The sequence below is a fragment of the Rutilus rutilus genome (genome assembly GCF_951802725.1).
Source record: "Rutilus rutilus genome assembly, chromosome: 15".
Classification (NCBI taxonomy): domain Eukaryota; kingdom Metazoa; phylum Chordata; class Actinopteri; order Cypriniformes; family Leuciscidae; genus Rutilus; species Rutilus rutilus.
This window is the reverse complement of record NC_140220.1, coordinates 38,487,073-38,502,274: the sequence shown is the minus strand read 5'-3', so window position 1 is coordinate 38,502,274 and position 15,202 is coordinate 38,487,073. Positions and strand designations below refer to the sequence as shown.

Here is a 15,202-nt window from a genome sequence, read left to right as displayed (position 1 = left end):
TGGTTCTTTAATAAAGTTATTTTCCAGCTAAAGTTAGTTTTGATTGATTCGCTTCCGTCGCAACGATCATTTGTTTTTAAATTAGGGCCGCCAAGACGACACCATTCTCTCTACACAGACTTTAAACGCGAACCTGTGAGAAACGCTGATGGCGTTCAGATGCGCATTAAGAATGGGTTCTATAGTTATGTGCGTTTGAATATATGTGTGCAGGTTTGGAATTCCCTGCAAACCAAGCCTAAACAAATTACTGGTGTTTCCTTATAGTTTTGATTCAGAATTTTATTTTATCAATTCGGGGTAGATACGCAAATTCTACCAGAATTCTCCAGAACAGTTCTCCTCTTCTCTTCTCAGCGTCGCAGAATTGGTGCATTTCCTCTGTGAAATTCAGGTGTGTGCATGTTTTATTCTATCTGTATAATTATTAATGTGCTTTAAATCATTTTATTTGATGATTAAAATAAATCGCGCCTCTCTTTTCGCATGATTAACGCCTTGCATAAAAAAACACACGACTATATTCCTAAAGATAATGAATATAACTAATTTGGATGATAAAATGTCCTCAGAACTGTGCACTGTTTGTTTATTGGCAGGTTATAGAGTCAGTCGCGTCGCAGCATCTTTCGGCTGTGGGTGACGCAGGACGGCGGTCTAAAGCCTGTTTTATACTTCTGCGTCGAACTGCCGCCGTAGCTACGTCGTAGGCTGTGTGTAGCGCGCGTACCCTTCGGCGTACCCTGACGTGCACCTCTCCAAAAATGTAACAACGCGTCAATTCTACGCGGACACAAGCGCTGTGATTGGTCTGCCAGAAACCCTCCCTCGGGGTTTCATGCTCCCCAGGTGCGCGTCAACGCGGACAACGACACAGAAGTATAAATTAAAACCAACACGTTGCCTACGGCGTATAGGCTCCGGCGTATGTCCGACGCAGAAGTATAATGAGGCCTTAAAGCCTGGTTTATACTCGACGCGTCCGCACGAGCGCGAAGGTGCGCGCGGCAAAAATGATGTCATTGCGGTGTGGGCGGTCGTGCGCGTTGGGTTCGCAAGACCCAATTTCGGCTGGCGGTGTGCGCGACATTTTTTGTAACAACGCGCGCGGCCAGAGGTGTAAAATACTTGAGTAATTTTACTTGATTACTGTACTTAAGTATTATTTTGGGGGATTTTTACTTTACTTGAGTACAATTAAAAATCAGTACTTTTACTTTTACTTAATTACATTTTTTAAGAAAAAAAAGTACTTTTTACTCCTTACAATTCTATTTATAGTCAAAAAGTACTTATTTTTTGGAGATCACTTCATTCTATTTTCCCTTGCTATTACCAAACCAATTGAATTGTGCTGATGCTGTTTAATTTAAATGTCATTTATTCTGCCAATGAGATTCGGTTTCACATTTCACCAAATTGGTCAGACATGTTCATTGGTCATTTGGAAGTGACATCATGTCGCATCTATTACCACAACGCACAGCACCTTGACCTGGAAATGAGAGAAATTATAACAGTCAATCACAGGGGGTCAATCCAGGGGGGCACTGTTTCATATTTTATTGAAGCCTCCCCGGACGCCGCCATTGATTAGCGGACCATCACCTGCTGTTAGCATCCCATTGACTCCCATTCATTTTGGCGTCACTTTGACAGCGAATAACTTTACATCTGAGGCGTTTAAAGACTCCATTTGTCCACTATTTATTTCTAAAGAAACAAGAAAATGTATAAAAGGCTCCATTACCTTGTATCTTATGTTATGGCCCCGTAGAAGCAGTTTTTGTAAAAATAGGCTAACGATTGCGTCATAACCACGCGACTCTCTGTCGCACAGTAGAGAGATTACCGTATGGACAGGAGGAGAAGCTCGCGGGCAATCGGGGGGACGTCGAGGCAAAATGACAAAATAATTAATCAGAATACTTAGCAAAAGTTTCTCCTGCTCCTAGCTCATGGACACCTCCTACTCACACTCTCCGTCTCTGCGAGTTTCGGAAGGGAGTGATTCAGATTTCTCTCGGCACAGCTACTAGAAGACAGACGGGTTGCTCACGTCACATCTACGCCATCAAGCTCAGTTTGAGTCTGCGCAGTACGCTCGACCCCCAGGAAGTGAGTGCTTCTAATTGACTTTACTTGTCTCCGTTGAATCCAATGGGGTTGCTGTGTCCAGTTTATATACTGTCTATGGGTCAATCCAGCAGCCTAAAAGCGTACCACCCCCGGGGGCCGCCATTGGCTAACGAGCCATCACCTGCTGTTAGCATTCCATTGACTCCCATTCATTTTGGCATCACTTTGACAGCGAATAACTTTACATCTGAGACGTTTAAAGACTCCATTTGTCCATTATTTATTTTTAAAGAAACACGAAAATGTATAAAAGGCTCCATTACCTTGTATCTTACATTATGGCCCCTTAGAAGCAGTTTTTGTAAAAATAGGCTAACAATTGCATGATAACCACGCGACTCTCTGGAAATTACCGTATAGACAGGAGGAGAAGCTCACAGTCAATTGGGGGGACGTGGAGGCATAAAGTCAAGGGAGAAGCCCATAGAGAGTCATAAAGTTGCTCCTGCTCCTAGCTCATGGACAGCTCCTACTCACACTCTCTGTTTTCTGCAAGTTAGATTTCTCTTGGCACAGCTACTAGAAGACTTACAACGGTCAGACAGGTTGCTCACGTCACATCTACGCCATCAAGCTCAGTTTGAGTCTGCGCAGTACGCTCAGCCATCAGGAAGTGAGTGCTTCTAATTTGCTTCACTTTTCTCTGTTGAAATCTATGGGGTCGCTGTGTCCATTTCTTATACTGTCTATGGTCAATCAGTGGAAGAAAATGGAGGAAGAACGTGATTCAGCTGCGAACACAGTCCAAAATCAGCCACAGGATCAAGAGCACCCGTGGCCGTACCTTAGCGAATTCTTTTCTTTTAGTGGTAAAAGCATGTTTAGTGGATTGTTTAAAAAATGTTGCATACTGGCATTAGATAGTAGTCTTATAGTTTGATAAATAAATACAATTAAATACAAACAGTTCTAAAGCAGGATAAAACCTTGTATGTGGTTCATTCACTTCATGATTTTAGAGATTAAAAGCTTAAACAAGAATCTCTAGTTTACATTATTGCTGTTACTTTTACTTCTTTAATACTCAAGTACAATTTTAATGTGGTACTTTTTTACTTTTACTCGAGTACGATTCTGGCCAGATACTTTTACTTTTAATTGAGTAAAATTTTCCCTCAGTACTTGTACTTTCACTTGAGTAACATTTTTGAGTACTTTTTACACCTCTGCGCGCGGCGCCGCACCGAAGATGAACGCCTTCGAGCCGAATCTGGCCGAGCTCGAACTTCTCACCACACCAGCACCCAGTTTGCAGTATAAATGAGTTGCTTACATTTAAAAAATGAGCATACAATAGCATAAATAGTATTTTTAATGAACATAAAGGTCCATGTTTAATAAAAATGTTCACGAAACTTAATGAAATGTTTAGTGAAATTAGAAAATATGAAGGAGATCGTTGATTTAGTTATGTTTTTTACACATTCTAGTATACATATATTTTGTTTTATTGTCACGAGTAATAATCTCAGGGTTTACTGGGTTTTACACGATTCTTTTTGTGGTGTGGTATTGGTACTAAAATAAACATTGTCACGTGTGTATAGCTTTCTTCTTCTCACTGCTGATTCCTGGTGGTTTAGAGCACAATTACTCGAGTCGCCCCCTATCGTTTCAAAGAATAGTACAACGGCGAGCGCGTCAAGTATAAACGCCTCGTCCGTTTCGGGAGGTGCGCGCGCAGTCTGCGGAGACTCGCGCTGCGGAGCCAGGCGAAAGTATAAACAAGGCTTAAAGTTAGAGGTTTCACCGCAGAGGCGAGTCCATCTCCGGCATGGGAACCAGCGCTGATCCGGTGGATACTGGATAACAGACCGGTTGATTACACTTGAATGTTTAGGCCTAAATGTTTAAGTTTTACTTCGAAAATGTTTCTTACATGAGTTTAAATGTAGGCAATATTGTATATATGTTAAAAATAGTATAAAATATGCTGTATTACTGTAGGCTACTCATCGACAATAAAGGCCAATGTCATGTAACTTAGTTATACTGGTGGTTGTATGGAATATTTTTACAAAGGTTTAGAGGGAATAAAAAAGTTTATATTACTGGCATATAAACACAGTTAATATTACTCATAAATATTTGTTTTTAAATGTCCCCCCCCCCCAATTATTTCTACTCAATTTTATTTGTTAATGTACCAAATGCAGTTACTCAGATCTATTTAATTAGTTTTATTTACACTGTATTAACTGAGTAAATGTATGTAATTTATTTCACTGCTTAAAAATCTAATTAATATTCTAAGTGTAAAAATGTTTCACCAAACACAAATCATATTAAAAGTTTTTAGAGTGCATCACCACCAGAGTTCATATAGAAAAACATATTCCAGCCAATTTTCAACATTTTAATCACTGTTCTAGAAACATATTTGACTCAACTTTGTTCATTTGCAATAATATGTTATGATTTGTTCACAAACAACAGGCCCAGACAGTTCACAATTAATGTGAATACAATTAATGTGTCTTACAATGTCATTGCTTTATTCTGCTCTTTCAAATCCTGTAGGAAAATTAACAGTCTTCATAAAGGTCAGTGATATTCTGACAGCTAGTAATCCTTGAACCGGCTTCTGCACTGTACAATTTAAAGGGATAGCCTACTTCACTTTAAAATGAAAATTCTGTCATCATATACTCACCCTCATGTTGTTTCAATCCTTTATGAGTTTCTTTCTTCTGCTGAACAGAAAGGAAGATATTTAGAAGAATATCAGTAACCAGACAGTTTCTGGTCTCATTGACTTCCATAGTAGGAAAAAAATATACTATGGAAGTCAATTAGACCAAAAACTGTCTGGTTACTGATATTCTTCTAAATATCTTCCTTTCTGTTCAGCAGGAGAAAGAAACTCATAAAGGATTGAAACAACATGAGGGTGAGTATATGATGACAGAACTTTCATTTTAAAGTGGAGTATCCCTTTAAAAATCTGCCAACTGCATATAAGTGAATCAGATGTTGGTCATCAAAACATGAAATCTGTATGAAACATATAAACAAATGACACAAAACGTGTATAAATTCTATATGACTTTAATTTGACTAGCATATGATTCAATATAAGAACTTTAAATGATTTATATATGAATTTTATATGAGTTTTATATATTTCTACTAATACCATACACATTTGCATACTTTTGTCATGTAAAACTCATATAAGTCTTTTAACAGTATTCATATACAACGCAAAAATCCCCTACAAGTTGTATGTGTGCTATTTAGTATGAAAGTGGCCATAATCGGTCTGATTTTGTATAGGACATATATTGGCCTTATATGAAACACAGAAGGTAATTCTGGCCGATTTAAGTAAGGAAGATATATGGTTGCTGTATATGAACCATGCAGGTTTTTTTCATATGGGAAAGCATGTACACAACAAATGACGTCAGAAAAGCATCAGTAGGCTACATTATAATCGGTTATGGTCTATTACTGAACCGATACCGAATCGTCCTCGTCTGCATCGCGATTGTGGCGAGCACGACGAGGTCGAGGGCCGTGGGAGGACGGCGCGAGGCCGGTGGCGTGAGTGATAATGAGTGTTTTTGTTCCTGTTTTATTGTGACAGCAGTCGTCCGTGAGGGGCTTCTGTCTCAATAAAACAGAAACAAAAACACAACACAAGTCCAGGCCTGTTCTTCTCTCGCTCACCACTGTCGTCGCTCCTCCTTTTATGCTTCCGCTCCTCCGTGAGAGATGCAAGACCGGTGCGTCGCGCACGTGTCGCTCATTATCCACCTCGTCGTGCTCGCCACAGCGATGCATCGGAGAAACTATTCATTTTTACACCCCTAATAAATCCAAATAAAAATGTCTAAAAACTTCATTAATATCCTCTGGCTTAGTAACAATTATTCCTCCAGTGACTGAATAGCAGGAATTAGCGCAGACGTTTCTCTGTGTTTAATATAGTTCGTCAGAAGCTTGCCCGATTTATCAGCAGATTCACAATATTTCTGCCCTGAACAATCTAAACTCAACCTTCTTAGACAGTTTATCATTATACCTATATTTCAATCTTGTTATATATCTCAAGCCTTCATGTGTGGTCTTTTACATCTTCTCTGATTCCCTCTTTCTGATTTCTCTTTCCAGATTAGCCAGATCTTTAATATTAATTGTTTTAATATATGATATATATTGCACTGAATGCACACAGAGAGATGAGTTCGTTTTTTATTTCTGATTTCACCTCAAATCTGTGGACAAACATTCAGTGATGGAAAATGAACTTTGATCTCGATGTCCAGATATAAGAAACTTATTGTCTAACAGAATCTCTGGTGTCAGATTGAGGATGAAGGTTTTGATGTGATGTTAGTGAGTTTGTTCCTGGTCTCTGTCACCTTCAGCTGTGATGGAAAACTAACTTTTTAACTGAAACTGAAATGTAACACATTAATTATACAGATTGACATCTGTATTTATTCATTATATTTTAATTTTATTTATAGCTTCAAATAATTTATTTTAATCAAATCATCTTCTTTTTTCCCCCATGTTTGTTGTTTCAGCAGAGTAGTGGATAGAGATGATCAGACTGGAGATTCTCCTCAACCAGTGAATGATGAACTACAGAGAGTCAAAGGCCAGCACAAAACCAGCATGAAGAACAAGTATGAGAGATTATTTGAGGGACTGAAACTCCAAGAGAATGAAACACTCCTGAACAGGATCTACACACAGCTCTACATCATAGAGGGAGAGAGAGGAGGAGTGAATGAAGAACATGAGGTTTTACAGATGGAGAAAACAGCCAGAACACGACACTCACAAGACACTCCAATCGACTGCAATGACATCTTTAAAGCCTCTCCTGAACCAGGACGCGAGGAGAAAGAGCAGATCAAGACTGTTCTCACTAAAGGCATCGCTGGAATCGGGAAAACCGTCTCTGTGCAGAAGTTCATTCTGGACTGGGCCGAGGGAAAAGCCAATCAGGATGTAGATTTCATGTTTGTGCTTCCATTTCGAGAGCTGAACTTGATCCGAGATCATCAGTACAGTCTTCACAGACTTCTGCTGGACTTTCATCCTGAACTTCAAGATCTGGACTCAAAGATTTATGAGGAGTGTAAAGTTGTGTTCATCTTTGATGGTCTGGATGAAAGCAGAATCACACTGATGTTTTCAGACGCTCAGGAAGTTTCTGATGTGACTGAGACTTCATCAGTGGGTGTGTTGATGTCAAATGAGGTTTCTGATGGGCCTGAGACTTCATCAGTGGGTGTGTTGATGTCAAAGCTCATTAAAGGAGATCTGCTTCCCTCGGCTCTCATCTGGATCACCTCCAGACCAGCAGCAGCCAATCAGATCCCCTCCAAATACATCCACCGTCTGACAGAGATTCAGGGATTCAATGATCCTCAGAAGGAGGAATATTTCAGGAAGAGAATCAGTGACGAGCATCAAGCCAGCAGAATCATCTCACACATCAGAAGAGCAAGAAGTCTCCACATCATGTGCCACATACCCGTCTTCTGCTGGATCTCCTCCACTGTGCTTCAGAAGCTCCTGGAAGAAGATCTGAGTGCAGAAATCCCTCAAACTCGGACTGAAATGTACATCCACTTCCTGCTGATTCAGATCAACATGAGGAATCAGAAGTATGAAGAGAGAGATCCAGAGAAACTCCTGCAGTCCAACAGAGAAGTGATTGTGAAACTTGCTGAAGTGGCTTTCCATCAGCTGTTGGAGGGCAATGTGATGTTCTATGAGGAGGACCTGAGAGAGAGCGGCATAGACGTCTCTGACGCCTCAGTGTATTCTGGGATTTGCACTGAGATCTTTAAGGAGGAATCTGTGATTCATCAGAGGAAAGTCTACAGCTTCATTCATCTGAGCGTCCAGGAGTTTCTCGCTGCTTTCTATCTGTTTTACTCATTTATGATCAAGAACAAGGAACCGCTACAGCTTCTGGATAAATTCAGATTTTACAGATCTGACCCTCTGTATGATCTACTGACATCAGCAGTAGATAAAGCCCTCAAGAGTGAGAATGGACGGCTGGATCTATTCCTGCGGTTCCTGCTGGGCGTCTCACTGGAGTCTAATCAGAGACTCTTACAGGATCTACTGACACACACAGAGAACAGCTCAGAGATCATCAGGAGAACCACACAGTACATTCAACAGGAGATCAAAGATGAGCAGAATATTAATCCTCCCTCAGCTGATCAATCCATCAATCTGTTCCTCTGTCTGCTGGAAGTGAAAGATCAGACTCTGTCCAGAGAGATTCAGGAGTTTGTGAAATCAGACAAACACTCAGAGGAGTTTCTCTCTCCGCCTCACTGCTCTATAATCTCCTACATGCTTCAGATCTCAGAGGAGCCGCTGGATGAGCTGAACCCCATGAAATACAACACATCAGAAGAGGGCAGAAGAAGACTGGTACCAGCTGTGGTCAACTGCAGAAAAGCTCTGTGAGTGTTTAATCATTAATAGCTAAAGAATCCTTTATAATAATGCACCTTGCATCTTTAAAGGGGTCATGACTAGGGTTGCCACTCGTCCCGTAGAATACGCAATCGTCCCGTATTTAAAGGTAAAATGATGCGTCCCGTATCAAACCAATACAGGACGCAATTTGTCCCGTATATTACATAAACCAGTGGCGGCTGGTGAAAAATATCTTAGGTGGGGCTGTGTCATTTTCAGTCGGTTTCAATAGTCTGGTAACCATGGGAGTCTTTAGTGTAGTGGCTCCGAGGTTGTGGAATGCTCTTCCTCAAGACATCCGTCTAGCATCCACCCTTCTCTCCATCAAAAACACATATTTTATATGTATATTATTCTCTTCAGCTCACAGCCTATAAATTCTACATTGTTATTGATATGCTATTTGTTTGAATCCCTCTTTGTTTGTGAGTAACCTCTGAACATTAGGCAAGGCAAGTTTATTTATATAGCACATTTCATACACAATGGCAATTCAAAGTGCTTTACATAGAAGAAATTAAAATAATAAAAGAAATAAGAATAATTAAAACAGTTTAGAAAAATAAAATAAAATACAGTACAGTACAAACAGTCGGACGAACATTGGCACAGTGCTCATTCAGTAAATGCATAGCTAAACAGATGTGTTTTGAGTCTGGATTTGAATGTGATTACTGTAGGAGCACATCTGATCTCTTCCGGAAGCTGGTTCCAGCTGCGGCTGGCATAATAGCTAAAAGCGGACTCGCCATGCTTAGAGTGAACCCTTGGTATTTCTAGCTGATATGATCCTAATGATCTGAGTGATCTGTTGGGTTTATATTCAGTGAGCATATCTGCTATGTATTGAGGTCCTAGGCCATTGAATGATTTATATACCAGTAATAATACTTTAAAATCAATCCTAAATTTAACTGGGAGCCAGTGTAAAGACCTGAGGACTGGTGTGATATGTTCATATTTTCTGGTTCTGCTCAGAATCCTGGCGGCAGCGTTCTGAATGAGCTGCAACTGTCTTATGGTCTTTTTGGGAAGTCCAGTGAGGAGTCCATTACAATAATCCACCCTGCTGGTGATGAAAGCATGAACAAGTTTCTCTAAGTCTTGTCTGGAAACAAAGCATCTAATTCTTGCAATATTTCTCAGATGATAGTATGCTGATTTAGTTATTGCTTTGACATGACTACTGAAACTAAGGTCTGACTCTAGTGTCACACCAAGATTCCTGACTTGATGTTTAGTTGTTTGAGCCCTAGAGTGAAGGTATGCATTCACCTTGAGAACTTCATCTTTGTTTCCAAACGCAATGACTTCAGTTTTGTCGGAAACCAGATTGAAAATGGTCAAAGGATCCATTCAAGCTCAAGAATTTGTTCAGCTGATTGAAGACAACTTTTTCAATGATCTTGCCTATGAAAGGAAGATTTGAGATCGGCCTATAGTTGCTTAATATGGTCTTATCTAGATTGCTCTTTTTCAGGAGGGGCTTGACAACTGCAGTTTTCAGGGAGTTTGGAAAACTCCCAGAGAGAAGTGAAGCATTTACCACATCTAGAAGATCTGCTTTTAAACTGTTTAACACACTTTTGAAAAATGATGTGGGAAGTGTGTCAAGAGCGCAGGTTGATGTTTTAAGGTGCTGTACGGTTTCTTCCAAAATGTTGCCATTAATTTCTTTGAAGTCAGACATAGTAACTACTTTCTCAGGTGGTCTGATCTGTCTGACCCCAGTGCAACTCAAGGATGTGCTGATCACCTTTCTGATATTATTGATTTTCTCAGAGAAGAAAGAAGCAAACTCACTGCACTTGCTGTCTGAGAGCATTTCACTGGGAATCTGGCTTGGGGGGTTTGTCAGTCTCTCTACAGTAGCAAAAAGAGTGCGTGTGTTGTTTAAATTGCTGTTTATAATATTTGAGAAGAAAGTCTGTCTAGCTTTGCCTAGTTCCATATTGAAAGCATGAAGGCCGTCTTTGTAGATGTTATAATGGACTACAAGTTTTGTCTTCCGCCACATGCGCTCTGCTTTTCTGCATTGTCTTTTCATATTTTGCACTGCTGTTGAGTTTCTCCAAGGTGCTTTTTGTCTGCCACTCTTCTTCCTGAGTTTAACAGGAGCAATATCATCAAATACACTTTTAACTTTTGAGTTAAAAGAATCAAGGAGAAAATCAACAGAGTCAGCAGATATGCTTGGTGTTAAGGATATAGCCTTCATAAATAGGACACTAGTGTTCTCATTTAAGCATCTCTTCTTGACAGACACAGATCTAGCTTCAATGGCAGGAGAGATCAATATATCAAAGAAAATACAGAAATGATCAGACAGTGCTACATCCTTAACAATCGATGAAATGTTTAGACCCTTACTGATAAGTAAATCTAAAGTGTGTCCACGATTGTGTGTGGGTCCATGTACATGCTGAGTCAGATCAAAAGTTTTTAAAACAGTTTTGATTTCTTTTGCCATATTGTTTTCTGCATTATCTATGTGAATGTTAAAATCTCCAGCAATGGTAAAACAGTCAAACTCTGAGGTAATTGTTGATAACAGTTCTGTAAAGTCCTCAGCGAAGGCTGGAGAGTATTTTGGAGGCCTGTAAATAATGATGAGTAAAATGCGTGGAGCACCTTTTAACACAATACCCAGATATTCGAAAGAAGGATAATTCCCAAATGATATTTGCTTACATTGATAGATATCTTTAAAAAGAGCAGCTAGACCCCCACCTCTCTTAACAGCTCTGCAGACACTCATAAAAGTAAAGTTAGGAGGGGCTGCTTCATTGAGGATTGTTGCACTGTAGCTGTCTTCTAGCCAGGTTTCATTTAGAAGCATAAAATCTAGGTTGTTTGTGGTTATTAAGTCGTTAACTAGAAGTGATTTATTTTTAAGTGAACGAATGTTTAAAAGTGCTAACTTAACAGTCTTACTTTTTGTCCCCACATCAATCTTACTTTCACATGTAATAGGCAGCAGATTAGATGGGTTTGCTGTACGGCTATTGAAGGCCTTAGACTTTCTATCTTGTAACAGAACAGCAATAGAGAAAGATACAGGCACACTGGGTTCCCGCTTGTTTTGTAAACATTTGAGAAAGTTACTGTTATCAGAGCGGCCACCCGACACATATCACTGAGAGCTGGTATCAGCTGTTTTTGGTTCACCTCGAGCAGAAGGAGGAGGGTGTGGGCCCTGGCGTTGTGGCAGAGGCCGAAGAGCTCTCACAGGAGGGGGAGGGCGAGCTGGGCCCGCAGGCTTTGGTGGTAGTGGTGCCTGTCGTTTTTTGGTTGGTATCTGGGGGCTTGCAGCAAAAGAGTGGGATAGTTTGGTTCCAGCATACACCAGTTCTTCCATTTTCTGTGAGAAGCACAGTAGTGGCGTTGCTGGGGAGAGGGAAAAGGTGTCTGGTGAAAGGGGCTGTTGCTCTGGTGTTATAGGAGGCTGTGATATGCTGTCCTGGCTTCCCTGGCTGTTTTGCAGGAAGTCGTCCTTGGGTGCTGAATCTTGGAGCAGTTCTACTATGTCTGTCTGTGGTGAGCTCTGTGGGCAGGGCTCAGCTGAGATTGAGTCCGTGAGCAGAGGTTGTTGTGGCGGAGTGGTGTTATCATTGTCCTTGTGTGATATGTCAACCGCATGTCCATTTTGCTGCTGAAGTGAAGTCCCGTGGTCATTCATACTGTGTCCAGGTGTGTGTGTGCCGTTTACATTGAGTGGATTGGCACACATTGCAGAAGGATGATTGAGGGAGAAGTAGATATTGTCCTTTAACACTCTTGAACCAAGTTTGTTTGGGTGATGGCCATCCCGATGAAACAGTTGTCTCTGACTCCAGAAAAGATTGAAATTGTCAATGAAGTTTACTCCTTTTATATTGCAGGTTTTTTGCAGCCATGTATTAAGCCCAAGCAACCGTGAAAACCTGTTTGTTCCTCTTGCTGGGAGTGGTCCACTGATGAATGTTTGAACTTTCAGTCTTTTAAGTGTTTCAAAAAGTTCATTGAAATCCTTCTTAAGGAGTTCTGACTGCTCTTTATGAATATCATTCTTCCCCACATGAATGATGAGTCGATTTGCAGTCTTATGTTTCATCACAATGTTCTGAAGTTCCCTGTTTATATCAGAAGTTGTTGCTTGTGGAAGGCAGCACGTAGTTGTATCCCTGCTGCTAATGTTTCTGATTATGGAGTCCCCCACTATCAGAGTCCTGGGCCCGGCTGCGCTCTGAGCTGAGTGCCGCTGTCTGCTCGACCTTGAGCGCCAGTTAGCATCAGTGTTAGCTACTGGCCCATTCAGTCTGTGTTCGATCACATTCATCACATTTGGGGATTCCTCATTTACATTCATTAGTACTTCAAATCTGTTCTCAAGATGTATAGGCAGTGGTAGCAGACCAGTGTTTGCAATTCTTGTCAGAGCTGTATCTGGGGTAGAGCATGCTACTGCGGCAATATGTGAGGCTCGTGACAATCTGATGTCTCGAGTGCCTTTGGGTTTCGCTCCCTGTATGTGCCATCTATTTGTAAGTCGATCGGCTTGTTTCTCTACCTGTCGAGGAGCACTAGTTTCATGGGACTCACCGGCTATATGCTGAGGCTGTCCATGACGAAGCTCTGTTGTGTGCTCCGTCTGGTTTGGTGGTCCCGTAAGTAACTTTGTTTCAAGAACTGCAATCCTTTGTAAAAGTCTGTGGCAGTTAGTGCAGCAAGTAGATTCTTGAACCTGAAGAGGCATTTTCTCTCTTATCCTGAATGTAGGCAGTTGTGTTTTCCTTTCCCGGAATGTAAGCTGGTCGGGTAAAAGAATTCTGCGTTTTTGTAGTAATCCAAACTTTGTTGTCTGAGCACTGTGCTGTTTGCTGAAGATAAAATTAGGTGATAAAAGGAAATAAAATATAAAAATATAGGAGATAAAATGTAAAAGCGATAGAGCAAAGCGCGGAGCAGTAAGCAAGAGCGTCCGAACAGTAGCTGAGCAGGAAGTCGTTTTTGGGCCTACTTTCTGCCCTTGATATGTGTATTGTGCTTTGATGTTGATGTTTATTTTGTTCTATTCTTTAACCCAGTCCTCAAACATTTTACAGATGTACCCCATGAGGCTTTTAACATCCTTCTGCGTATCCACACTCTTCAGTCACACCTTTTTCAGTAAGGGACAATATTTGCCCCCTTAAATCGATTTTTCCAGTGCATTTTTACCTTTACAAATACCTTTATAAAATAAATAATGCTTTAAATAATAAATGTTCATAATAAATGTTCAATAGAGAAATATGCAATGATGGTAAAAACGAAGTGATGCTTTTAAATATTAAATTAAAACCGCCAGTAGGTGGTGGAGAGTCATCGAGTCATTCATTCAGAAATGAAGCAAGTGGCTGTATTTATGAATTAATCATTGAATCATTGACTCTAATGATTCGTTCAAAACCGCAGATTCGTTCACAATCATTGCTGTGTGCTGCAGTTCTGCTGTGGCTTTCGTTGGAGCTATTATTTTGTTGTAATTTGTTGCAGAACTATGCCCCCTTCTGGCGACACGCGAAACTGCAACCAGAGTTGTGCACGCGGTTACGTGGAGTTTGCGTTGGGGTTTGGGATGAACTAGAAGCCGGTCTCTTTGAATCCAACTTCTACTTTTGCAAAAGTCGCTTGAGTTGTCTTCGCTGATGCGGATAATGGCGGCGAATACACAAACCTGCCAGACATAGCCAGGTGAGTTTGAACGCGCATGACGTCACGCCCAGTCGATTCCGACCCGAATCCCTCTTATTTATTTTACTGTACAGGATTATAGAGGCAATCGCAGTGATCATAGAAGGGCTCATTCAGCCCATCAGGCAATTGTTTAAGCATGCATGGGTTAGAAAAACGGGTATTTTTAACATGAAATGTTGCGCAATGCACCTTTAATATTTCGTTTGTTGAACTGTTGTATAAAATCAATGTCACATTTGCAATCGTGTGGATCTTCATATAATGTGATCATCATTAAACACAGAAACTCACACAGGGTATGTCTTTGTATTGAAGAGAGTTTGATTCTTATATCGATCTCCATGCACAGCCTGTGTCTATATTTGTTCTTCATGCTAGTAAGTGCTAAATCCCTACTTTTCCAAAGGTAACGTACATTGTCGAGAACGGCAGTATAGTGCGATTTGCCAATGCAGCAATCTGCACGAGACCTGTCATATAGCCTACACGCTGCTTAAATGCAGAAAGTTTTGACCGCAAAAGATGAGGTAATTTGATCGGATGTCATGTATTTACAGCATTTTACCTGAGAGAAATGCATGCTCAGTTTAGATCTCATTTTAAGGTGAGGTAGTATTAAAGGAACGGCAAAAATTCAGCATTTTGTTCCCGCACCCCCTTCTGTCACCTCACGTACCCCAGTTTGAGAACCACTGCCTTTATATTATATTTGTAAAGCGACCTTGGGCGTTGAAAAGGCACTATATAAATAAAAATAATAATAATAATTATTATTATTAACCACAATTTAACACAAACTGCATGATACCAGTGCTCTGTGAAAAAGTCAGTAATTATTTAATGCCATATTACAAGGCTGAGGCATTCTTACACAAAAACAAAC

General features: G+C 40.5%; 1 protein-coding gene across 2 annotated transcripts in view; it reads left to right on the top strand.

Annotated features, from left to right (window-relative positions):
• LOC311304838 (NLR family CARD domain-containing protein 3-like) overlaps positions 1-15,202 on the top strand; it is a gene marked incomplete at its 3' end in the record, with an annotated part of 50,443 nt that overhangs the window by 14,623 nt on the left and 20,618 nt on the right. The window contains exon 3 of one of the 2 annotated variants that reach the window (XM_084432166.1): positions 6,678-8,585. In XM_084432166.1, coding sequence (XP_084288292.1) covers positions 6,678-8,585 — 1,908 coding nt within the window. Of the gene's footprint in view, positions 1-6,677; positions 8,590-15,202 lie in introns of those variants that run through there. The other variant, XM_084432167.1, reaches the window with a different exon arrangement.